Here is a 27,934-nt window from a genome sequence, read left to right on the forward strand (position 1 = left end):
TGTTTTTCTATTTAAAAGCTGTTGGGGAAAATGGTGAATTTGAAACACTGTATCCGTACCGGACTTCTTATGAACTCTATCCCTGTAACATTGGGTAGATCTAGTTTCTGCAATCATGTTGAGGATTATTTCACAATTAGATAATGGGAGCCAACATGTTAGCTTGTTTGTTTGATTGTATCGGATAATATTAAAAACTAAACTACGGATATCAGATTGCCAGCACTTTAAATGGCTCGCCGGACACAGGCTATCAGCTTTTTGTAGCTACCGAAACAGTGGATAGCGTTGAACGCGCGCGCAGTTCGCGCGCGCTGCTTGGCTACTCAAACTCTCGATATCCTTTGCTATTTCTGCTATACCTAATATGGTTAAAGGAACGCGTCAGCAATAAAGCGAGCTGAAAACATTTTGCAGCTCTGAGAAAAAACATGGTCGACAAGAGCCGTTGTGGACCGGAATTGACCGAGGCATAAATCGATGCTTTAGTCGACAATACTATCCCCGGGAACACCATAGAAGGGTTGTTGATCCCGGAATTTTAATAAAAAAATTATTCTACTCGGGCTTGCTGGATATAAAATAATTATAACCAACGAAGCACGTTATCTATCACTTCGTATCCAGCGCGCTCTTGTAGAGTAATTGTTAAATATTAGCAGATATAGCATTTCTTAATACAGTATTTGATAGTTTCTGTGGGAATAATCATGATTTTGAGTTATTAATGTGTGGTAGCTGAGATTGGAGCATTCATCAATTAATAGAGAGCTTTAGATTCTAGTACGAGAACGACTACGAGTACGAGATTTTGTCGTAAGACAACAGTGAGCGCGCGCAAACCAGCGCCATTTTGGCGGGAAAAACGTGATGCCGTCGTGCGAGGTTTTGCAAAAATATCGTCGTATCAAAACAAGTCAACAACACGGTAGCAGTTTTGGCATTTTTTGATGAGCAAAAAGGCTCAGTTACCAGCAATAAGAATAACTGAGCAACCTATACTGCTAACAAAGAACAAGATTAGGCGTACGGGTTATAAATTTCCTTAGTATTTTCGCTAGAAACGGGCAGTCAAAACTCGTACTCGTTCTCGTCCTCGTCGTAGAATCTAAAGCTCTCTAATCATTCCGGGGCAGTCGTACCGGAAGTCGGGTTCAACTGACGTAACGGTTCACAGATTTTGTTAATTCCCTTTGGGCCAAATATCGTAAAAAGACCTTTTAGGAAGCATGACACACAAAGACCTTTCCGACAAAAGTCCCAGAAATGGATAATTCTTCGCTGGAGGGTGGGAGCAACTGTTGTTTAAAACGTTACGCAACACACTTAATAGTGCTTTCCCTAAAATTTTGAGCTAATTGTCGCTGTGATAGACACTCGCTGGAGTCGCGGTAGATTGTACCGGTAACTGAAAAGAAGAAGCAACACTTGCGTTTCCCGTTCCCTTTTTTGATCAAGTACCCAACATCTTGTACAACGAAAGGCTTCAAATGACATACATCATTATGGGATGCAAGGATGGCGCAGTGGTGAGAGCACAAGCCTCCCACCAATGTGGGCTGGGTTCATTTCCCAGATTCGATGTCATAAGTGGGTTGAGTTTGTTGGTTCTCTACTCTGCACCGAGAGGTTTTTCTCCGGGTACTCCGGTTTTTCCCTCTACTCAAAACCCAACATTTAATTTGGTTTGTGTTAATTGTCGATTTTAGTTTACAGTGTCCCCAATTAATGCTCCAGCGCTGGAAGACTAGACACTTAAGTAAAGTTCCTTTCCTTACCATCCACGTTTGCGGCATTCCGTTGCGTTGGGGGTGGAAACAAGATTGGAAAAGGGCTCTTCTTTCTCGATCGTGAAATTTTTTCCCCTTTCTCCCTTCGCCACTGGATTGCGCCTGGGTCTCCAAGGATTTACAGCAAACGGCAGGCTGAAGTTTAAGGTTCCACCAAAAATTTGGGAACTTGTCCGCTTGATTTCGGCTGCTTTCTTGCCTGTTCGCTACACTTATCTAACAGATTCTAAAAAAAAACAAGAGGGAGACAGCAAATTCTCAAGAAAAGGGAATACCTTTTCTGAAATGAAGAAGGCTGCCGTTTGCCTTGCCCGTAAATGCCAAACAAATTTCTATGGTAAACCATCCATTGCGAATTTTTACGACACTTCCGCCCACTCGACGGAAAGTAAATTTTAATATACCAAGTGAGACCCAGAGCAGGAAGGTCAATGGTGCTTCAAAGCCAGTTTGATAAACAAGGGTTCATGTTTCTTGTTTCTCAGATGGTAATTTATATTTTTCATCCGGTTCTGAGTGTAGTCCAGAGAAGAAGATTTCCACAACCGTCACACGACAACAGAGATGGTGCCTTATTGCAAAGGTTCTCTTTTAGAACAACTTTCACGAGTTACTTGAAGACAGGAAAAAGTATATCATTGGCTGCAAACCCGTCAGACCGGAATGCAAAGTTAAATCTTTTGGTTGGCCTTTGCTCACGAGTTCTAAATCCTATAAACACTTTGCTAAATTCCTGGTTTCCCAATCTTTTTCACAACAATTTTCGTCTTTGGGGGAAGAGGTGCGGCGCAGTGAAAGCATTCGCCTTCCTCTAATGTGACCTGGGATTGAGTCCCATATTCCTAATAGCACACGTTCGATATGTCAATATTCACACATGGTTAGCTACGAGGCTTTACGGTTAAATTCCACGATTGTTTTTCTTAGAACTCCTCCTTGAGACTTATGAGACAAAGAAAACAAAACTCCACCGTAAAATTTGACCATAAAGCCTCGTAGCCACGCCTTAATATTGATATATTGAACTCGGCCTATTCGCTGCTTCTTCACTCGACTCCGAAAGGATTTTCTCCCGGTATTTCCCTCGTATCATAACGTTTGATTTACAGTTTCCACAAAGTATTAGAACTCGGCCATATAAACTTGACAGACTTAACTATTAGAGGGTAATGTGAAGTGCTTGTTTTCTACCCATATAAACCATGTGAGCATTGGCCCTACTAATGGAATTGGGTCCATACAATGACAGGGGAATTGAGCCCACGACCTTCGGGCTAGATCACCGCTGCTCTACCGACTCAGCTACAAGGTCAGACGGGAGCAGGTCGTGGGAATTTAAGATGACAATGTCACCCTGGTCAGAGTTTTTCTCTGTTCTCGTATGGGCCTGTTGCACAAGAAATCCACACAATGTTGAAGTATTTCACGTGTATTTCTACAGTTTAAACTTGATTTTTTTAGCGTTACAACTTCTCTTCAAAAGCACATGGTTTTTCTCTGACGTCACATGACGTCGCATACAGTGTCCAGTCCCCTGGCGCATTTCTATAGCAGGAGGATGAGAAGTAGTCGTCGCTCAGTTGGCTAGTGCGCGGCTTTCGAAGCGAGAAGTCCCCGGTTCGATCCTCGGTGAAGTGAAGTAACTACCGACGTTAAATAAACTGACTTTACCTTGAGCTTATATCTAACAGACCCAATTGCATTAGAAGGGCTAACGCTCGCATGGTCTATATGAGTAGAAAACTAGCACTTCACATTACCCTCTAATAGTTAAGTCTGATAAGTGCTACACGGCCAACGTTTGCAAAAACGTTACCCTTCCTTGTACATATAGACTTGCGACAGTTGCTATTGTTTTGTTATCCTCCAAGTCAGGCTCAAAAAACTGTTTTGATTTATTTCTTCATTTCCTTGTTTTTCGGAACCTGTTATTATCCGATCGAAACAATTAACTTTAGAATACTTAGCATGAAATTCGGGAAAACTGATTACAATCGTGCTTCGTTATCATTACAAATATTTTGCAATTACTTTTACCTCATAATTGAGAAATAAGCAAGCTTAAGAGAGTATTGTCGTCAAGGCTCTCTTAGAGCGCCGAAGTGAACTTCTCGGAGAACCATGCGTAAATTCGGGGCTGGCCAAAGATTACGAAACGCATTAGTCTATATATGTTGCCTAACAAAGTTTCCTCACATGGGCTTGTCGTGGTAGTCTTAATTTTTTTGGCAACCCCGATATTGCTATGATTTTTTCGTTTCTTCGTTCCGTCCTACCTAACTGCCCATGGGAATCTGAGTTTTGTCGCAATTTGCTTTTCATTCTTTTCCAGTTTCGCACATGCGCACTGGCATACGGAAAGCTTTTACACCTGTCTTAACATCCGGTATCGGAAGTAGGAGCCGGAAATCATCTCGCTCTTAACTACCCTGAGGACTAAGTCCTTTTTGGTCTAATGATTGCTTGCTGATATTGTCTTCGAAGAAGTACAAGGAAGCAAGGAACCGGCCAAAGCAGTGAAAACCTATTGCAAAGCAGCTGCTTATAAACGTTCTATAATTTTCCTCTAAAAGGGAGTAACTGCAAATTAACGTAGCGCACGAAATATCAGGTCTGGGTTTTTCAGAAAGAGGAGAGGATAGCACGGCATCCACTGTCGACTAACGCAGGTGTCCATTAGATAGTGATTAATTTACTCCCTCCACTAACTCTGATTTACTGAACAGAGCCATCAACGTTTGAGACAACTATTAGAGAGGTTAAGCATGACGTTAATCCCAAACGGCAAACGCCGTGAGTGAAATTAGTGTCTTGCCAAAAATGTAAGAACCCTGCTTGATATTAGCTCATTTCTGTCCTCTTAGCTCGAGATATGAAGAAACGTTTTAAAGGAACGAGACAAGTTAAAATGATAGAATTTCCACGCTTTTATGACAAGTAGGAGCCTGCCGTTTCCCGTTGGCTGCAGACGTCATACTTAAGGGGAAAGTACGGCCTAGAAAAAGTTATTCTGAATCGGAAGTTCTTTATCTGCATTGTCATACTTGACCACTCATTAGGGCTTAAAGTATTTAACTAGCCAACAATAACGCTTCAATTGAAATCCCGCCATCTTTGTTTTTGTGTATGCCAACGAGGCTATGACATAGCAATAGTCAAGGATTTCTCCGGATGACTAGATGTACTTGACTTAACAAGGAAAACATAGTCGAAGGGAGAGATCCAGAGGGTAAATTGTATTAATATTGGCTCCACCATCAGAACAGATTTACCTCGTGGTCGTTAAACAGGGTTTTATATGTGAATTATATGCAGGAGTTTTACAAAGGGAAAGAGAGCTTGCAGTGTTATCCCGCGCTCATTGCTGTGAAATAAAGGCTTGGAAATCAAGTTTAATCTGTTTACCGTGGCTTTCTACACGAGATCCCTGTTACAACTTCAAAACAAACGATCGATTTATATATTTCCATCGAATGGTGAGAGTAAATCGTTTCAGTAGTGTCTATGAAGCTAACAATAGCCTGCGTAGCAAGCGTTCCTTTTCGACAAAGAGAGTTTCGAAACAATTTTCCACAAACTGGCCGCGCGGAAGTTGGGGAAAGATACTGAGGGAACGCTTGCAAGAAGACCCCCTATTTTTGAAAAACCCGTTCGCCCAGGAACGGGGGCTTCTGATTGGTGCGGCACAGTCACAATGATTGACAGGTGACAAATTCTGGAGCAAAATATTTCTCCTAAGTTCTAGCGTGACAAAGGCAATGGTAGAAGATGTGGAAGGTTTTGAATCGTGTGTCGAAGCTCAAGGGAAGCTGCGCGAATCGGGTCTCGGGTTTTACATTGAAAAGGAAAAAAGAACTGTTAATGCGCCATCTCTTTAACTGTATAGATGTAATGGCCGTTTTGCCAACAGGATTCGGAAAAAGCTTAATTTTTCAGATGTTTGTCATGATGTGCGGAGTGCGAAATAAAAGAACTTAAAAGGAAGAACCGGCTTCTCGAGTATCATCGTGATTTCTCCATTTCAAAGCATAATACGCGATCAAGTAAGTGGTTGAGGTGAATTCTATGGGAATGACAGCCTGTAATTTAAATGAAAATCTGGACTGCTTGGACAATATCCATCAAGGGAAATTCAATATTATTTACGTGTCAGCTGAAGCCGCTATGGCGTTTCCGTAATTCATTAAAAGCAAAAGATTCGATCGTTATTTAACAAAACTTTGGCAGCGCTTATTGTCGACGAAAAGTTTGGACTGAACTGAAGTGAGCTTTTCGCTCGCTTGCAAAACATACTTTATTTACGCAGGATGAATTAATAAAATGCCTGCGAACTATCAGAATCCACATGTTTCACGATCAAGGAAATTCGTCAAATTCTCTGCGTACCTTGCCTGATGTAAGCTTGAGTCCTATATCATGGATTGAGACAAGATGAAGACGACTACACAGCCTGTTAAATCTTCTCTTAATTATTGTGAGAAGAAAACGGCTCCTTTGTAAAGTTATTCGATTTTTTAAAGCACTTTTACTTGCCATTTCATCTACGATTTCGTGACGATTTGACCACAAAACGTACTGTGGATTATCAAACTAGCGAGGAAGTTTGCCTGTAATTTCCAGGAGATTTTAATAGTACGATCCATTTCGTCAACCACTCAGCACCAACAAAATAGCCAGCAAGTCGCACTGAAATCGTCGTTAGTTTTAAACTTAAACCTATTTGAATGGTTTCATGGTCAGCTTTGCTGGAGATTTGCATTTAACGGCCTTACTTACTACCCATCGAACTCTGTACGAGTTTATATGTTTCTAAATTTCGTATTTTACGAGCGCACGGATTGCTTATAAGTTCTGAAAATTGGCTGTTGTTTTCGATAACTTCTATTCCAACCGCTCTGCAAATATCAGCTAGAATTTGCCCATAAGTTTCTTTTCGATGGTTTAAACAAATTCTCAGAAGAAACATAACCAGTCGTACCCGGCTTAGAAGCTGCCGTTACAAATTTAACATTTAACAATCACACTGGCAAATTCTGTCGGAAACCAACATGTGTTAACATGGTTATCTTTTATTGGCTAATTTGTTAATAAGACGTCAATCAGCGTGTGTCAAGTCAACCATAAAAAGGTGGGCGTTTTTCAAAAATAGGGGGTCTTCTTGCAAGCGTTCCCTCAGTCTCTTGCCCCAACTTTCGCGCGGCCAGTTTGCAGAAAATCGGTTCGAAGCTCTTCTGTCGAACAGGAACGCTTGCTACGCAGGCTAAGCTAACAAAATTTAACTACATTTCAAGTTGTTTATTTTACTGCCTGGAAAAAGTGCATAACAGTGAAAGTCGTCTATATATTACTTGATTCAGTTTTCTCGCTCCAATATAATGATATTTTGGACTGTTTGACTGAGATTTCAGTATGAAGCGAATGTTACCAAGACCAATATTCATATACCTGAAGATCCCGCTTGAAGTCCTCGTTGGCAAAATGACAGACCCGAACAGACAATGTAGCAGTCAAGTTTTCAGGTCTGAGAATCTATCCATGTTAAACTTTTACTTTCATTTTCCGGTGGAATCTCTTGTTTTTGTTATTTAATAGACGTGTGTCTAGTTTCATCCCCCTCGAAAGCGTAAAACACCAACAGCAGTAATTGTTGCTGTATAAAATGCTTTGCTATGTATATTGAGCAACATCTGAAAGTTTCGTCGGCGAAACAAATGAGTTTGCTGAAGCATCAAAGACGGCTGTCGCAGAAGAGAGAAAGTGAAAAAGAAAAGAAGGTACGCTTGGTGAATGTTTCTATGTCGCATGTTCAAGGTTTTTGTCTTGTTTACATTTGCTCTGGCTGATTTTTGCCTCCTAGTTTGATTGACCAGAGAATCTACAAGTATTAAGTGACTTGAGTTTCTCTCGCACTTATGGGCTACTTCAACTTGGCCCACTACCTATTGAACCACAAGACCGTTTACCATGGTTCATGTTACATTTGCATTTCTCGAAGCAGAAAGGTCACACAACATTGAGAAAGTGATCGGGGATCGAAAAACTTGGTGAGGTCGAACACGTTTGTCGACTATTGATTGCTATGTCATACACGTCATATCCAAGATGGCATTCTCCAAGTCACGAAAGAGGCAACTTCAAAGTGCTCTTGTCACATTTTTACAGGGAACTGGAAAAAACGGCAATTATTTTCGAATTCCTGGGGAAAAGTTTTACCGCTGTTGGTGTTTTACGTTTTACGCTTTAGCTGGAAAACCTCTATTATGGTTGAAATCTTATTTATCGAATCGCATGCAATATGTTTCCGTCGATGGTGGTACCTCTTAAACATGACGTTGAATGTGGAGTGCCATAAGGATCTGTCTTGGGACCCATTTTGTATTTGCTTTATACTTCGCCGCTTTCAGACATCGTAAAGAAATTTACCTTGAGCTATCATTTTTATGCTGATGACTCACAGCTATACTTGTCTTTCGAACCAACCTTACTGGGTGATAGGGATCTAGCTGTGTCTAACATCGAGAGCTGTGTGAATGAAATTAATCATTGGATGATGGTTAATCGCCTTAAATTAAATAAAGACAAGACTGAATTATTGGTGATCTCCGCTAAACATCTTCCAGGACCACTCCTTCACGAAATTTCAGTTGCTGGTGAAATTATTCACTCCGTGCATAAGGCGAGAAATATCGGCACTATGTTCGATAGCCATTTTTGCTTTAATGATCATGTTACTAACATTTGCAAATCTTCGTTTTATCACCTGCGAAATATCAGCTATATCAGGAAGTATCTTTCAGCGACCACTACTGAATTGCTGGTTCATAAGTTTGTATCTTCGAAGTTGGATTACTGTAAGTCTCTTGTGGTTAGGCCTACCAGCCTACACTATAAAAAAGTTACAACACGTCCAGAATGCCGAGGCGCGCCTCGTCACACTTACAGCAAAGCATGATCACATTACCCCTGTTCTTTTTCATCTTACACTCCGTCACATCAACTACGCTCATCATCCAAGCACCTTCTGGTTTCTCCATCCTATAACTTTACATCGCGCAGAATGCCTGGACATCATTAATTATTCATAAATAACCAGTGAAGCGGCAAATTCGAAAGCGCGCGTGTCTTGAAATGTCCTGAATAAGAGGAAAAAGGGCTCAAATTGGCCCACTAGGGCTGATAAAACTTAGTTTTCTGATTTCCAGGAGTTATAACTTCAACTTTCACGCGCGGCGTTTTGAAGAAGAAGGTTGTACCTTCAATTTAAGCCATGAAGTAAGTGAATATAAAAGGTATAAGGATTCGCCTTTTGCGTTTTAAACTGGACAAAAATCGGCGATTTTTTGTATGGGGGCCGTTTTCAACAGCAATTGGTCAACAAGAACCTTTCGCCTTTTGAGTTTGAAAACTACTTGTTGGAGTTGTGTTTGGAAACGGTGCGTCTCGAGTTGAAGAGCTATTGTCTTAAGCACAGGTCTGTGTAATAATGGCTCTCAAGATTAACAATACCCATTCAGGAAAACCACTCAACTATAAAAAAGTCACAATTAGCGGGAATTTCAAAAGTATCTTGTTGGCGCAGCTGATTTATTCAAACCTGTTCCGCAATGAGTAAGGCAAGCGAAAACGTAAGTGATCGGGAGCTCTTTTCAGAGCTCTTCGAAAACCCGATCCACCCGCTTTTGATCAATATTGTACCTCCTTTTGTTCACGAAAACAGTCCAATGTTTCACTTCCAACTAAACGGCGAAGCAGTTTGGAGATGGAGAGAAGTTTGTGGGCAACCGAGCACAGTGTTTGAACTTTTACAATCAAGTGTTCTGCCTCTTGGCTACCAATTAGCGGAATCTGCTTGCGAGCGTGTCGGACGTGCATTTTCTGAAAGTATAAGGCGATTTTGGAGAAAAATACCAGACAGCAAAAACACGAAGAAACGGAAACAAATGCGAGCGGAGACATGGTTAAAACATGCTCAGCTTCGAAGGTGCCAAGAACTTCAGGTTTTCTTTCACATTTAAATCGGGAATCGAAGGCGTCTCAATGGACTTGTAAAATCCTTGACGCGGGCGAGAACGTTTCTCCATAGTCTTTTCGTTTGTCACTCTCAGCTAAAAGTGTTTATACTGTATCTGTAGGTTACTGTGGATTTTATAATGACAAATCATGGAACAAAGGAAAGCCACAGGATCGAAAAGCAAAAGTCATGTTATTGTTCTTAAAAACGGCGCCATAGCTTGCAGCTTTTTTACGTTTCTTAGCAAAATGTTCTAGTTAAAGCTTCCCTTTTTTTTCGCAACAAAGAGAAGGCACGCGCGCGCTAGCTTTTTGGATCATAAGCTACTCCAGATTCAGTTTAAGTTTTCGTAGGTTCGAATGCCCGTGAAGGCATCACATTCGTTGCCGTGGGTTTGGCGGAAGGTAAGAGCTGCTCTATTCACAACTAGTATAAAGCAGGCCAAACTTTTTGAAAAAATCGATCTGTTATGATATTGAACGTTAATATTTTCGCTGGCGGTGCGCTCTTATTTAGCCATACTGCAAAGTTGCGACATTAGGAAACAATAGAATGAACAATAGCTCATGTGGCCTTTGTCTTTAAGCTCCGCCCTGACAAGTTGATGAGCTAAGCGGTACCCCCAACGGAGCACAGCGCGCGTAGATTTGGACCAATGAGAATCACTCAGTTTACGCTTCATCGATAATATTACAGATCTATAATTTTTGCCGTACAGTAAGTAAATGTCCCCAAAACAATAGGCATTCTGCGGGATGAAAACATATGGCGCAAGATCTTTCTCTGTAGCAGCACCATCATTATGGAATGCTTTGCCATGTGAAATGAGAAACGCTCCGTCTGTGTCTTTTTTTAAAAGTAGATTAAAAACTTTTCTTTTTAGAAAAGCTTTATATAATTAAGTTTAGCTGTTTTAAGTGTTAATTTTAAAGTTTTGTAAGGCGCCTTTGAACAGTAGGATACTGGCGCAGTATAAATCTTTATTATTATTATTATTATTAATTTAGAGAAACTTTTTCTACACCGTACTTTCCCTTTAAGCGAGCCCTATTGGATAAGGTTGGTGCCTGGATGGGAGACCATTGGGAAATCTTAGTGACGAAGATATCTCACTGTCTTTTTACTTGATTCCTTTTAATATTTGGATGTTTACGTCTTTTCTGTATTTCTGTATTGATGAATGGCGATGGAGTCTCCAATCAATGCCGTTACTAAGCAGGTGTTGACTCGCGAAGCCTGTGAGGCCTGATTACCCCTTTTATTTACTTATTTATTTATTTTCACGATTTATTTTGTTGTTTTCGTGTTAGCATTTACAGAACCAATTGCAATCCCGATACGGTGCACGCAGTTAGGCTAAGCGGGGGTAGAATCACAAAGCCTGCAAGAACTCTAAGAAAGGATGCCACCAATGGTAACACCATTTTTGCGGTGGACCATTGCTCTTGCAAACTAAGAAAAAGGCGACAAGTAGTCCGCAAACAGAATAGCTGTACAATGGACATCAACTGTTGAAAGTCAAGAAAATGCTACATTATTTTCTAAATTCATGCACGCGCTGCAGGCAGCCACGATGACAATATGGGTATTGCACTAACAGTGCACTATCCACAATAAAAATTGCTTTCAGCTACTGAAGGGACCTCGCCGGTATATGATAGACATATACTTGAACTGCAGATAGAACAACGTTAAGAGTTTTAGATCATCATATCACAGTTATGAATGCTACTTCCTCTTCTGAGTAGAGAAAGGAAAGCCCCAATTCAGGCTTGAAGGGAATCTGCGATGCCTTTGCCTTGCCGTACAAGTTGAGCTATCAAGAGGCTTTCCTTCCGTTATTGCTTAATATTAATCATGATTCTATCTGCAGTTCATACATTAAGTCTGATCAAGTCTCTTCTTGTTCACAACCTCTTCGCTTGCACAAAGGACGAACTTCTAGTAGCTAGCTTGATGGTTTAATTGGTAGAGCACTGCACTGGTATTGAAGAGGTCATGGGTTGATTTCCTTTTGTTGATGCCACAGCGCATTATATAAAGTTACGTGTTCAGAACCGATTCTTAGGGCGTTTTGCAAAATACCCTTGCTGATAGACATTATTATATCAGATATCAACATGATCATTTAGCACCTGCTGGTTGTCAACATCGCCCACAATGCCGCGACACATCCGGGACTTTCCCCGCTTTGCAGCGCTAAATTTGAAAGCTAATTAGGAAATTGTACAGAAAACAATAAAGAAAGTCGGCCGAAAGACGGGAAAACCGCTTGAAAATTCTTCTATTACGGGATAACTATTCAGTTTACAATCAAGTATTCATATGGCTTTTGTTGTTAAGAAGTTAATAAAAAAAATGTGACTCTTTTTACGTCGGTGGTTAAGTTAGAAGTATTATTATTTTTTGGCCTCAAAAGTAGCTATTTCGGCACTTTGTATGTATGGCTTGGACAATTTCAGAGGGACAATTTCGAAAAATAAGGGGTTAGGAAATGAGTATTCATATGGCTTTTTCTCTTTGATACTCTAAGATGGTCCTGTCGAATTTTCGTGGATTTTCCGACCAGTAGAAGTAGTATTTTTTTTGCCTTTCCGTCAACCATCCCCCGAACCTCAGAGATTAAATGCAAATTTGCCCTTACAAATTTCCCACGGGGATTGAGTTGGCCAATTTTGAACTTCCCGCGAGTGTTGTAATTAATTCATAGTCCCGCCCCCACAAGCAATGTTGCACTCGTCCTATTAAAGAGCTATTGAAAGGTAATGCGACCCAGCGAGGTGTGACTTTTTTAAAATGAACTTTATGTATTTCCACGATCGTGGCCGTTTACAGTTTGCTACTTTTAGCGCACGCTTCAGTGACATTATGAACACCCGTTGAGTGCCTTCAAAGTATTTTACTTGTAATAAACATGGCTAGATTGCAGAATGCCCGGCCAACTAAATGTGTTACTTAAAAAACTGCCACCGCAGTCCCGCAGTGGCATGGTAGAGAATATGATATTCATATAAACAACTCTGTTTCTAAACCCAATCGCTCCTTAGCTTTCATTTTGCGGTTCGGTCAACCACACTTTTCACGCGAGTGTGTGAGAAGAAAGCATACATTTACTGATTATGCCTAAAAGCCCTCGTTTCAGTTATTAGGCCTAAGCATACGTAAAATTTTAGACTCATTTTGCGGTTCGGTAAACTACATTTTTCACGAGATCATGTGAAGAAGAAAGCACTCGTTTACTGATTAAGCCTAAGCGCTCGTTTCAGTGATAAGGCCTAAGCACTCTCGTAAAATTTTATTCTGCAATCGCTCCAAATAAACATGACCCCGATGAGTTAACGATAAAATACGAAATCTTCAAAATGCTTTGTTCATAAAAGCATCGGTTTTGTAATGCATGAGCATCTACTGATGTGGGTAACTCTAAAGCTTTACCGCACCGATCGGATCACTTTTGATGAGAAGAGACGCCTCTCTACGCTTCTCTGGGCTTCTCTACTTCCTCTTCGTTTTGAAATGTCTTCTTTGAAAAAAATGCAGAGTATTGAACGGGAGCTCGAAAGTCATCGAATAACGAGGCGTAAAAGCCAGGCGGGTTCCTAACGCGCCTCGGCATGCTGATCGTAACGAATTAACTGAATGATGTCAGAAAACGGATCCAAATTTGAATATTCATTGTTGCAAATGAAAACTTGTTCCCAATGGGATTACTATTTTGGGTCAGTCACGGAGCGACTAACCAGTACTTTATTGATCTTTTGTTATCACAAAAAGAGTTGTCTTCTGGTTTCTCTTTTTTTGTCTTGACACTTTCTTAATAAAAAGTCGAAATTAAAGTTTGTTAATATCCTTACGCATAAACTAAACAAAGTGAGTGTTGTAAAGAGCGTAAGCATGAAAAGCAAAACCGAACAAGTGATCGAAACAAAGCGGATACTCCCAAGGGGGCTTCAGCTCGCTGTAGAGCATGAGTCGTCAGTGCTTACTTCTTGCTCTTACGGCCTTGTAAATATAAAAAAATTGTTAACTGCTTTGTAAAACTGAAATCGGTTAGGGTTAGAACGCAAGCCACTCGGTTGTCAGCACCGCTTAAAAACCGTGTTGTCTAAGTTTTGAAGAGTTATTAGAGCTTGCGATGATGTGGAGATCCCGCTTATTCGGTGCAAAAACACGGCTGTAAATTAAAATGGCATTGTTAAATTTTTGACATGACTTTGCGCATCTATAATTTCGATTGAGACCCACTTGAGATCAACTTCACACATCTAAGATTTTGATTGAGACCGGCGCATTTCCGGCGGAGCAACAGAGCTAGAGACTGTTAACCAATCACAGTCAATCAGTTCTCAACTTGCTAATCTCTGATGCCCGGTCTTGCGAATTTCAGCACTAAAAGTACATGTCGCCAAAGACAATAGCATTGTTGGTGATGACGAAGGCGACGCCGACGTTTCACAATGGAGGTTCAAATAATCGATTACCAAGCTGGAAATCATCTCAGGCTTTAAAGTATATTTCACTGAGGAATTTTTTTTTTGCTCAAAAGACATTAATGTTTTAGTTCTCTGAACATTTATAAACAACTTAACGAAAGGGCAATTCATTTTTTAACAAAACAAAAACAGGTATACTGATGAAAATCACAAAATTTCGAGCACCTTTTTCAAAAGTCGAGCATTATTTAAGCACTTCTTTGCCATTTTTGAAGCACCATTTTCCAGTATGCCAGCCCAATCGGGATAGACCTATCGTCAAATCATTTTTTGGCAAACTTCGCAAGGCCAAAAAATTAGGAAATACAAGTCACCTTATAGCCTAATTTTTATGGATGGAAAGCTTAACTATCATAGATTTGTGCTATAAAAAACCACTTTAAATAAGACCTATTAGAAGAGAAATAACGATTTTTCCAAGTGTTGAAAATCGCGATTTTTGGCCAAATGGCAAAAACAAACAAACAATGAAATGTGATGTACCACAGGGTAGTTCCCTTGGTCCTCTTTTATTCTTACTTTATATAAACAACATACCTACTGCTCTGATAAACTGAACTTTAGGATTTTTGCTGATGACACTGATGTCTTTGATTCACCACCTTCTAATCGAGATCTTGAAAAACTAAATAATGGAGAGCTGGCTCAAATTAAAGAATGGTGCGATCTAAACAAGCTAAATATTAAGAAAACTAATTACATGATTGTTTAAATCTCCTAAAAAGAAATCAGGAAACATAAATGTTAAATTACCAAATAAAGATGAAAACAGTGAAATACGGACATTTATTATATGGAGGACAGTGTTTTACTGGGAACTTAACCCGTCGTAGATTCCATATGCCACTTCATCCGGGACCCGAGTGGCGTATTTTCCGTATGTCACCTTTGTGAGTGTCGTATCGTTCAATGAAGTCACGATTCCCGCCTTTTGCTTTCGTGGAATTGGTGTCTCACGTCGCGTTTGTTGTTTAGAATAAAAGCATGGTGAGCAGGTTTGTGTCCATCAGTGACGAAGAAGTTAAAGAGTTTACAGAAAAACTTGAAAACGAGGACTCGAAGAAGAAAACCTAATATCTTCTAAACGTCCGACGTTTCGACGACCTCATGACGCCATTATCAAGGAGTTGGAAATGAACATGCGAGTTCATAACGGTCAACACTAATTTCCATCCCTCAAACTGACATTGGACATTTCGTAACAATTACACGACGCATTATGCCATGTTAATATTGACAAGCTTACTGCTCTAAAAAGAATGTAAACAAGCAGAATGAAAGCTTTAATTCAACAAGAAATAGCGTTTCTAAGCTATGCCGCACCGATCTACAGTATTTAGGTCTAAAAACCCCGTTGGAGACGGTTAACTTTCAATTGTTTTGCTAGGTACTATTATGTCAATACTCTAAAAGTTTCGACTTTCCGGGAGCTTGTCTCGTTGGTCTAGTGGATATCGGAAACTGTAAGATGAAGCCATAGATCCGGGTTCAACTTTTTGCCTCGCCTATTTTGAATCTTCTCAGCTTGTTTAAATCTTTGTTTAGTCGAAGTAGATTTGAAGTCTGAAGTAGACTATACGTCGTATAAGTTGAGGGATCGAAAGAAGTGATGACCGTTCATAACAGGTACAAAATACTCCAAATTTGCATAAGTGGAGGAGAGCTAGACAAAGACTTTAGCTCGGATTGAATCTGTTTGCACGTTCAGCCGTGGTCGACGTGACTATGGTAGTGGAGAAGTAGACCAGTACTGATAGGCTTCACATAGACCTTACTCTCGATTTGGGGTGCTCGGTTTAGGAGGTGGGTGGCCATCATGCTGTCAGTTTTAACATGGAGAAAGGATGGAATGCTTCCCTTTTAATACCTTTGTTAACTAAAGAGTTACTGACCAACGTTTGCAATGGTGCGAAATGGTATGAAATGACGTGACTCGGGTAGTCATACCATTTTTAAAATTCAAAAAATTTCTACAAGCATATGAATGGGCAAAGTCCCACCTCCCCAGGGGTTTAAAATGCACACAATTAATTAAGAGACCAGGCAACTTTTACACCACACACCTTTTTACCTTCTAAAACTTTTAAGAAATAACCCATTTCATTAAATTATTTTGCATTGGTCCAGTCCCTCTGTGACAAAATATCACAAAATCAACATGTACAACTTTAAAGTAAAGAACTTTCCATTTGTTTCGTACTAGGCCCTAGCAAGAGTCCATCACCCAAGAGTTAGATTTACCCAAATTGTCCTAGTCCTCATCAGCGTCAGAAAAGTGTCTGGTTTTGAACCACGTTTTGCGGGAAAATAAACAATAAACAAATTGGCTAACTCAATGTTGTGCCCCATTCAAACCCTTTGGGAATAAAGCGTTTTGTTCCAGGAATTTCCATATCATTGCTTATTTAGCTTTGGCCAACCTTACAGAAACACAGAAAATACACATTCCCCGAGACTGTCACTTAATGATATTGTAAATGGAGAGTTGGTATAGCAAGCTAAAGAATATACATGTCACCTGAGAAACATCCCGCAAAACCTTGGAGTTATTTTCAAGGGCCAAAATACCACGACGGCTAGATCCTCCGTTATGGAAACAAACCGTTTTGCTAGGTCCCTGATTTCTATCAAGTGATTAACTAATCCTGGAACAGATGCTTACAAAACAAGGCACAAATGTAAGGACTTGGACAGTATCTTAATACTACTGAAATCTCATGGTACTTTAACTATAATTGGCATGATATCGTGTGTCTGACTGCTACTGAGGTATCAATGATTGAATTGTTTTCAATAACTCATATAATTGAAGAAAGGAAAATAACATATCGACGTATCACAGTCCAAGTAAGTTTTTCACGTTTTCGACATCGTTTCTGAAAAAGAAAAACAAGGAAGAAAGAAACAAGTAGTGGGTTAAATGGAAATAACGAATTTCGTTCTGATTGACAAGTAAATAATATAACGATTATCTTAATTCATTCGTTTAACTGTTTGTGCTAGAGTTAATAGCAACAATTCCTATTCACTGTTACCTTGACATGTAGACTTGAAGACCTCAATAACTCACTTCACTTGACACAAGCAATTGACAATCAGCAATCAGTTTCACAGTCTGTCCATCATAACATGGGCTCAAACAGCTAGCTATCTGCAGGAAGCTGAAGTAGCTGACTCGGTGAATGCAGACATTATTTAATTCAGGTATTAGCCAAAGCAGTTCGAGTAAAAATAACCACTCTGGCAACCGTTTATAAAGCCATTTCTCTGCGAAAACGTACCTGTTCCTTTCGACAACTTCCTGATTAAAAACATGTACAAAGTACAGCGATTCAGTTATTAACGTTATATTACAATAGCACTTACCATTCTTTTCGTGTTTGAGCTGCCCAAACTCAAAGGTGACATCATCGCCAATTAGCACAAATGGCGCCCAGTATTTTATGGCCGAATAATGCTTTGTCTCCTGAAGAGATTTCATAGCATGGTGAAGAGCTGTACTTGCACTTTTCCTATCTGCCAAGTGTTGGTAAAAACTCTTCATGAACATGAAGGTCGCCTCGTCGTCGATTGCCCAGAGTGACACCAGTATAGACCGGGCACCAGCACACAGGAAAGCTCTGGCTATTCCCACAATACCCTCAGATTTTACCTCTCCCTGCCCACTATGACAGCAACTAAGCACAACCAGTCTTGCCTGAAGGCGAACCGCTTGAACATCGCTCAACGATAACATGTAATCTTCCTCTTCAGGGATCTTGGATGTGCGTTCGGGATTTGGGGCCAAAGCAATTTCTCCAGATCCGTCATCCCCATGTGCAGCAATGTGGATTAAGGCAACTGACTTCATTCTTCTCAGCACCTCAGCTTTGGTTGCATTTTTTCCTGTAAGAGGCACGGTCTGTAGAAGTTCTCCAATTATATCCACCTCTTTCTTCGCACATGGCAGCTGTCCATACATGGGGTCACCAATGCCGTAAGTGACCTCGCTCAAGCATGGATCGCCTACAAGCAGTGCTTCATTCTTACTTTGGAACTCGTCAGGAGCCATAGTGATCAATTTTAAAGCAGTCAGTGAGGGAATTGCACGGATCCTGACAGAGTCACTCAATGCAGAAAAAGGGGCCAGGCAAAAGTGTCCATCAGGAACAAACACTAAGTCATCACCCTGGATCAAGTCTGCAATAGGACTGATTAAGACCTCATACAAAGGCTGCAAAGAGTGCACAGAGAAGCTCAAGGACTGAAAGGTTTGTTCCACAGCTTCCCTACTGCTCAAGAGAACACTGCATTGTCTGTCAAGCGAACGATTCTCACATCGCACAACGGTTCCTGCATTGATCTGTTTCAAAGTACTTTTCATCAGAGACTTGGCACTTCCATTTTCGATTTTCTTTTGTCTAAAATTTATCCCAATATCATCTCTTAGCAACCAGAAGCTGATCGTGTTCCCTTCAAGTGCTGTGAAAACAGTTTGTGAAAGTATATCTTTCATAACCAAAGAGATAGCTTCCTTCATCATAGGGTTCTCATCAACACAGTATTGCATCTTTAAAATGTCTGCCAAAGCCTGTGCTCGTCCTTGCTCAGCAGCATACAAAGCTTCATCAACCTCTCCGTTCTTCAAGAGTGCTGTCCACAGAGCGGTGTACGCAAACCCCTTTGTGTCACGAAAGCTTATTTTCCATGCATCCTCTGTCTGAAGACACCTAACTTCATCAAAATAATAAATGCTTAGACGATAGTAATTGAGAGCCTTGCTTAAGGAGCCAAAAAATTCATGAACATGACCAATATGGTAACATGTGTTTGCCAGCCCTATTGGGTCCTCTGTTTCCTTGCAAATACTAAGATGTTGATGGTGGTACTCTATGGCTTGCTTGAAATTACCAAGACTTTGATAAGCGTTGCCGAGATTGCCATAAGCTTTTCCTTCTCCGGCCCTGTCCCCTACCTCTTTTGCAATACTAAGATCTTGATGGTGGTACTCTATGGCTTGTTTGAAATTACCAACACTGTCATAAGCGTTGCCGAGATTGCCATAAGCTTTTCCTTCTCCGGCCCTGTCCCCTACCTCTTTTCCAATACTAAGATGTTGATGGTGGTACTCTATGGCTTGCTTGAAATTACCAAGACTTTGATAAGCGTTGCCGAGATTGCAATAAGCTATTCCTTCCCCGGCCCTGTCCCCTACCTCTTTTGCAATACTAAGATCTTGATGGTGGTACTCTATGGCTTGCTTAAAATTACCAAGACTTTGATAAGCGTTGCCAAGATTGCAATAAGCTCTTCCTTCTCCGGCCCTGTCCCCTACCTCTTTTGCAATACTAAGATGTTGATGGTGGTACTCTATGGCTTGCTTGAAATTACCAAGACTTTGATAAGCGATGCCGAGATTGCAATAAGCTCTTCCTTCTCCGGCCCTGTCCCCTACCTCTCTTGCAAAACTAAGATGTTGATGGTGGTACTCTATGGCTTGCTTGAAATTACCAAGACTGTCATAAGCGTTGCCGAGATTGCCATAAGCTTTTCCTTCTCCGGCCCTGTCCCCTACCTCTTTTGCAATACTAAGATGTTGATGGTGGTACTCTATGGCTTGCTTAAAATTACCAAGACTTTGATAAGCGTTGCCGAGATTGCAATAAGCTCTTCCTTCTCCGGCCCTGTCCCCTACCTCTTTTGCAATACTAAGACGTTGATGGTGGTACTCTATGGCTTGCTTGAAATTACCAAGACTTCGATAAGCGTTGCCGAGATTGCCATAAGCTTTTCCTTCTCCGGCCCTGTTCCCTACCTCTTTTGCAACACTAAGATGTTGATGGTGGTACTCTATGGCTTGCTTGAAATTACCAAGACTTTGATAAACGTTGCCGAGATTGCCATAAGCTTTTCCTTCTCCGGCCCTGTCCCCTACCTCTTTTGCAATACTAAGATCTTGATGGTGGTACTCTATGGCTTGTTTGAAATTACCAACACTGTCATAAGCGTTGCCGAGATTGCCATAAGCTTTACCTTCTCCGGCCCTGTCCCCTACCTCTTTTGCATTACTAAGATGTTGATGGTGGTACTCTATGGCTTCCTTGAAATTACCAAGACTGTCATAAGCGTTGCCGAGATTGCCATAAGCCCTTCCTTCTCCGGCCCTGTCCCCTACCTCTTTTGCAATACTAAGATCTTGATGGTGGTACTCTATGGCTTGCTTAAAATTACCAAGACTTTGATAAGCGTTGCCGAGATTGCAATAAGCTATTCCTTCCCCGGCCCTGTCCCCTACCTCTTTTGCAATACTAAGATCTTGATGGTGGTACTCTATGGCTTGCTTGAAATTTCCAAGACTTTGATAAGCGTTGCCGAGATTGCCATAAGCTTTTCCTTCTCCGGCCCTGTCCCCTACCTCTTTTGCAATACTAAGATCTTGATGGTGGTACTCTATGGCTTGCTTGAAATTACCAAGACTTCGATAAGCGTTGCCGAGATTGCAATAAGCTATTCCTTCCCCGGCCCTGTCCCCTACCTCTTTTGCAATACTAAGATCTTGATGGTGGTACTCTATGGCTTGCTTAAAATTACCAAGACTTTGATAAGCGTTGCCAAGATTGCAATAAGCTCTTCCTTCTCCGGCCCTGTCCCCTACCTCTTTTGCAATACTAAGATGTTGATGGTGGTACTCTATGGCTTGCTTGAAATTACCAAGACTGTCATAAGCCTTGCCGAGATTGCCATAAGCTTTTCCTTCTCCGGCCCTGTCCCCTACCTCTTTTGCAATACTAAGATCTTGATGGTGGTACTCTATGGCTTGCTTGAAATTACCAAGACTTTGATAAGCGTTGCCGAGATTGCCATAAGCTTTTCCTTCTCCGGCCCTGTCCCCTACCTCTTTTGCAATACTAAGATGTTGATGGTGGTACTCTATGGCTTGCTTGAAATTACCAAGACTTTGATAAGCGTTGCCGAGATTGCAATAAGCTCTTCCTTCTCCGGCCCTGTCCCCTACCTCTCTTGCAAAACTAAGATGTTGATGGTGGTACTCTATGGCTTGCTTGAAATTACCAAGACTGTCATAAGCGTTGCCGAGATTGCCATAAGCTTTTCCTTCTCCGGCCCTGTTTCCTACCTCTTTTGCAATACTAAGATGTTGATGGTGGTACTCTATGGCTTGCTTGAAATTACCAAGACTTTGATAAGCGTTGCCGAGATTGCAATAAGCTCTTCTTTCTCCGGCCCTGTTCCCTACCTCTTTTGCAATACTGAGACGTTGATGGTGGTACTCTATGGCTTGCTTGAAATTACCAAGACTATGATAAGCGTTGCCAAGATTGCCATAGGTTGCTCCTTCTCCGGCCTTGAAACCCACTTCCTTAAAAATGGCTAATGCTTCTGTGTAATTTGTTATGGCCTGATTAAAGTCAGCTGTGCGTTGATAGTATCTACCAAGATTGAAATAAGCCAAACCCTTGCCTTGTCTGTCTCCCTCCTTTCCTGCAAGGCTAAGTTCTTGCATATGTTGCTTCAAAAGGTCCAACTTTTTATCCACCATTGTTGATAATCAAAACCAGGAAGCTTTTCTCAGAAAATCTGAGGTGCACCTGGAAGATAAATGAACGAAAACAAAATAGGTTTAATTCTCTGAGTACAGGATCCTAAACTGGCACAGCAGGATTAATTGAACAGTGAAGGAATAACTATCTTAAGCCAGTATTTCGAAAGAAACATGCCTTTCCTCATTAGGGTTTCCCAAGGAATGATTTCGGCTAATGGAGACAGTTGTTACAGAATAAATACTTGGGCATTTAACAGACTGAAAGCGTTTCGTACAATAATAATCACGAAACATTAAAAGTAGAAATTCTATTACATAAATGAGGGGAAAACAGCCTATAGTAAAGCGATGGCATCCCATTTCATCTTTCTTATCGAAAGCTAATTAAAAGTTCCTAAGATATGCTTCCCTGGCAGGAAATTTGCTGCCGGTATGTAGCTGACACCAAAAAAACAGGAGGGGATGCCATTAACAGTGTAATATTCAATTTTCTGAAATTGACGTCAAACTCATAATTTTTTATTTCATGTCTGAATCTATCCAATGGCATAATTGCTTGTCTTTTTCGTCACAATTTTTTTTCTCTGGATACCTGGTTACTCCATGTATTTTGATCCATGGACTTTGAATGAGCTAATTGAACTGCTCACACATTTCCATTGAGAAAGGCTGCGCGTCAGGACAGAATTGGCCGTTTTTATACTAGATATGCATAATCCGGCCATTCAAATTATGCCTTTCCCTCTCTTTCTCCATAAGCCAAAATCATTCCTTGGAAAACCCTGATGAAGAAAGGCATTTTCTCTCGAAAATTTGGCTTAATATGGGTATTCCCTCACTGCTCAATTAATCTTGCTGTACCAGTTCAGCATCCTGTAATCAGGGCATTGAAACTATTGTGTTTTCGTATTTCTCGGCGTTGTTTAAAAAAGTAGGTACGCAATGCGTACATGTGAGTAGCCACTTAGACACCGTACTACCAATGGAGTCTTTGCTAATCATTTATTATTTCCAAACTTGCTACCAATTGTTATTATAGCAATAAAATAAGCACTGGTGTGATCTTAACGATTTTACTCTCAAGAGAGCGAGTTAGATCCTCTAACCAAAGGTCCCCTGAATTCTATTTCCTGTCTACATTTACTGGTCTAACACTTTCCTCAAGAATATTTATTCATTTTATTATTCAAATACAGGGTCAATCGAACGCTGGGTAGAAAAAAGTAGGCAGGGAAAAATCTAACCTTCCTCTTGTTCGGTTTCCGCGATCGCTTTCAATTAACTTTGAGATACCATGCAGTTCGTCTTAATACCTCCATTTTTAACAGATCGATGAAGGATGCACGCGGTTATTCATTGTGCTTATTTTGGTTAGCCGAGTCCGGCTCTGTTTCTGTTTCTTATATACTGGTGTCCATTATTTTCCAAACCAATCCTGAAGACAATTGTAATAGCGGTGTCATGAGTGTATATAAGTGAGGATGAGACGAAAAAATGGGTTCGGGTCATGGCCGGGGACATTGTGTTGTGTTCTTGGGCAAGACACTTTACTCTCACGATGCCTCTCTCCACCCAGGTGTATAAATGGGTACCGGCGAATTTAATGCTGGGGGGTAACCCTGGCATCCCATCCAGGGGGGAGTAGAAATACACCCAGTCGCTTCATGCCATGGAACCCAGGATAAGCTCCGGCCTGATGGGCCTTCTGGCTCGTATGCAGAGACTTTACCAGTTTACCTTAAGGATACTTATTATTGTTTAACTTTTCACAGCATAGCGCAAAGCTTTAAATAGATTTTTAAAAATGACATGACGGGATGTGATGGATGGGTAAGTGCTGTCCCGCTTCATCCTCAGTTCTTTCTCTGATCATAGTTTATCTAAACCATGCTATATCCTTGTTCCGTCCATGGAATATAGGCATATACACGGACGGTCCTGGGGCCTATTTATTTCACGGTGTTGTGGAACAGCAGTATATTTTCCACGTCATGGATCACGCAATGTGTTTGAGCGATAGCAAGAAAGGATTATGCAATAAGCATGTCACTCGACGAGGCCCAGAACCCACTGAAGGCCCAACCAAGAAAAGCTCCTGCAGTACAAACCAGGCAGCACTGACTATCATATGTGCATTGGCATTGCTGTCCTTCACATTCTTTAAGGTTTAATTTTCCTGTGCGATTTACTGTGCAAGTTTTTTTTTTGCATGTAGTCAAATAGTTGTTTTGTTTGTATGGACTTGATAATTTTAGGAATTAAAAAGTATACAACAGTTTTTTTTTTCTCGAGTTTCTCCCTACCAAGTCCAAAAATTAACCAAGGCTAAAGTAATTAAGTAGCCCATAACCAGGAGTCTAGATCTGCAACTACAATACTGGGTCTATGAAACGGCATTTTTCGGTCATAGATCAAGGTATTTTTAGACGAGTTCTTAAATAAGAAGAAGAAAAATGTGTTCTTTTCCGGATCAGATCTTTTCCGGATCAGAGAGTTTTTTTCTCCCGATTAGTGAGCTGCCTCGTTCGTTCACTTCAGGCTCACTCATTGCGGCAGCAGTTAGCATCTACATCGATTGTAAAGTCTTTATATGCGCGAGATTTAAGCAGGTGAACTGACATGACATCAGAACATCGAATTATTCCATTAACCCTTTAACTCCCAATAGTGCCACTTATAGATTTTACTCTGTCTAACGCCAGACGATTTTACTCGTCAATGGGGAACCCCACGGGGCTGAAAGGGTTAAGTATGCTGTTCGTTTTCATTTGGGTTCTAACCATTTACTATACTAGCTCTCTAAGAACTTCATTGGCTTCCCATTGCCTATCGAATCAGGTTTAAGATTTGGGTACAGCGATTTGCCCACGGCATCTTGATCCGATTTGGAGAGGTAATAACAAAAATTGCGCCTGCCCACATGAATGGGCATCACACATGGCAGTGAAAGGGGAGCGCGGATTAACCCTTAACACCGGCTAAAACCAAACTGGAATGTTTGATTCAGTACAGTTTTAACCAATAGGAATTAAACATCAAGTGGTGGCTTGACAGTACTGAATCAGTCGACTGTTTCACACCCTCTCCGCCAATCGTAATTCTTGTGATGACAAGTTGTCTGGCTCAAATCAAACCACAACTGAAGCAGTTTTGTCCGAGCCAATGAAAAGCAACCACGTTCCAGGGTTCTCCTTATTAGGCGGTAACCGGTAAAATTTACCGCTTGTAAGAGCATTCATTACCGCCTGCAAATGCTCAGAAGTCGCTTATCCGTTGCAGAACGTCCAACATTAACCAAATGCTTTACCGGTTTGAAAAGGTCCCTTACCAGTTGTGCTGAAAACTAGGGAGAACCGTGAGTTCGTGCCAATTTTTTCACACATTATTTATTCTTTAATTTCTTTATGAACATAAAGCAATCTTTGACTCAACGTCAATATTGAAACTGTTTGTGACCTTCAAGCAGACAATTTTCATACCGACTGCTAAATCACTGTTTAATTTATGGGAGCAAAAATGACTTGCAATACGGACTTGTTCCTTACCAGCCAAAACGCAGTCAAGGCATGCTGTTTTTTGAGAAATCCGCATTACTTATAATTTTTACACACGCGCACGGATAATTAAAGGAAAAACAGCAATTACATGAACTTACTTCGCCCGTTGTGTATGAATGTTGGCATTTGCAGACAGATCTGGATTTGATCCCAATCAAACAAACACTTATTAAGCCCTTTATGTACGAGCTCTTGCGATGAATTGCACGCCCCTTAGAACCTTTGTAATAAGAAACATCGACTGCTTTTCTTGCAGTGTCTTAGTCAAATTTTTTTTACATTCTGTAAATAATTATTTGCCTTGGAAGCCTTGCTTTAGCGGGGAACTAGAAAGGAAAAATAAAAGAACAAGGAGAAAAAAAGCTTTGAATCATTCTCTGGTAAATTCAATTATTGCGATTGTGAATTGAATTACATTGTAGACACGTGCCACCTTGCGCAATTTTTTTGTTTTTCTTGAAAAAATATTTTAATCACATTTTCTGAATGAAACTTGCACCTAGATTAAGAATAAATTTCGCTCTCTCTCTGAACTTTAACGAACAAGAAATCCTTTCCAACCTACAAGACATACACGGTGTGGTGGTTTGCGGGTTTTAGAGAATTATATTGACCACAAGCATGCTAATTCCGTTGTATGTGTCGAAAACACTGATGTATAAACTATCCAGAAACTAGCGCGTGCGTGTCAAGGTGGCTCAAACCAGCTTCAACCATTTTTGAGGGAATGTCTCATTAGACAGAAAAACTCTATAACGCTGTTTCACTTAGCGGCAATGTTATGGTACCACATGAAACCTTGCCGATAATCGTTAAACAAGATGCACATGTTACTGTGACGTAATAAATTACCATGGCAACAGACGAACCACCTAAAAACGCCCTAAATTTTGTGTTAAAGCACTTAGTATCTCAAAAACGAACTAAGGTGACCCCCATTTTTTATTGCTGAAGAGCGATTAGCAGGCTAAGATGAAACTCTGCAAAGTTAAAAAAAAATCTGGAGCAGATTCAGAACCACATTAAAATTTCCCATTTGTGAAGGTGGCTATGAATCTGCTGCAAAGAATTTTTTTAAACTTTGCAATGAGTTTTGTCTTAGCGTGCCAATTACTCTCCAGCAATAAAAAATGGGAGTCACCGAGTTAGTTTTTGAGATAATCGCTTTTAACGATAAAATATAGCGTGTTTTTCAGTGGCTATCTTGTTTTCATGGTAACTTCGCCACTGTGCTACAACTTCGGTTATAAATAGTTGAAATTTCGCTAGAACAGCAAGTCAAGCCCAAGTCAAGTTTTAAAAACTGAGCAAAGGTTAATCCGCGCTCCCCTTTCACTGCCATGTGTGATGCCGATTCATGTGGGCAGGCGCAATTTTTCTTATTACATCTCAATCGGATTCCAAATCGATCACAATGCCGTGGGCATATCGTCGTACCCAAAAATTATATCACCTATCTCAAAAACACCTTTTAAAATTGTATTGTATTTGTTTATGTTTTCAAAAATAGCTACAGTTAAATTTGGTACGGCTCTATCTAAAATTACGCGTCTTTGGGAAAATTTCTGTGGTGTTAACAGCGTTCGCCCTTTTTTTTTCGGAAGGAATTTGCGTAAAATGTAGAAAGATGCTCAGCGTGTTTAAAGAACAGGTACGTGAGACAGGACATATGACAGGAGAAGTTGAGCAAGTTAAACCTGGTGAGTATGTAGCCCTAAATAAAATGCTAAAATAACAAATAGAAATCGCTTTCTACAGGTTCGAGACATTAGCCCAGTGTGCCACGTACTGTCAGTACCGTGGAATGAAGCACAAAGCCGTTCTAAGCGCCGATATGTGAGAAAAGCCGAGCAGTGCATTTCAGCAGTTCTAGATGTCCTTGCTCCAAAAGACTCAAAATGCTTGTGGGATGAATTATGTGAGCGCAAAGGTTATCTAAGAACAACTGGTGGGAAAAGTCGGAAGGATCTGGAGCTTCTTAAAGCGTTTGCCGAGAATTACTTAAACGCTCAGCACTGGAGTACTCGAGGGCAAATACTCTCAATCCTGCCTGACAAGTTGTCTTTCAAAGAGGTGCAGGAGTTTATCCCAACAGTCACCAATTACCGCTATAACATAGCTCGACACCATACCTTGCTACACGGGAGAGCAGAAGCAATTCCAAGCCATGAATACCGGAGGATGAAAGTTGACCAAGGAAAATTAGAAGATTTCATTTCGTTCATCACAAGTCCGCATGTTTTTCATGATGTTCCTTTTGGCGAAAGGCTTTTGAAGCTATCAACTGGTGAGGTTATTAAGACCCCAAACGTGATCAGAATGATGATACCTGAGCGTATTGTTCAACAGTACCAACAATACTGTAGTGAAAGAGGTTTTGAGCCCATGAGCAAGCGAACACTACATAGAGTTTTGGATGAGTATTCAGCGTCTGTTAGGAAGTCTTTACAAGGACTTGACAACTTTTCCGCCCAAGGAACCGAGGCATTTGATGACTTGGACAAACTGGTCCATAAACTGGTTGGCTGTGGTAAAACGGAAGT

At 40.7% G+C, this 27,934-nt stretch overlaps 1 protein-coding gene across 8 annotated transcripts in view; it reads right to left on the reverse strand.

Annotated features, from left to right (window-relative positions):
• Positions 1–13,964: 13,964 nt before the first annotated feature.
• The window catches only part of LOC137997065 (tetratricopeptide repeat protein 28-like), a 52,697-nt gene continuing 38,727 nt past the window's right edge, over positions 13,965–27,934 (reverse strand). For all 8 annotated transcript variants that reach the window (XM_068842805.1, XM_068842802.1, XM_068842806.1 and 5 more), the window contains 2 exons: positions 17,661–21,880; positions 13,965–17,170 (listed from right to left, as the gene is read on the reverse strand). In XM_068842805.1, the coding sequence (XP_068698906.1) occupies positions 17,151–17,170; positions 17,661–21,831 (4,191 nt within the window). In that variant the 5' untranslated portion in view covers positions 21,832–21,880 and the 3' untranslated portion in view covers positions 13,965–17,150. The remainder of the gene's footprint in view (positions 17,171–17,660; positions 21,881–27,934) is intronic.

The sequence above is a fragment of the Montipora foliosa genome, chromosome 3, assembly GCF_036669935.1.
Source record: "Montipora foliosa isolate CH-2021 chromosome 3, ASM3666993v2, whole genome shotgun sequence".
NCBI lineage: Eukaryota > Metazoa > Cnidaria > Anthozoa > Scleractinia > Acroporidae > Montipora > Montipora foliosa.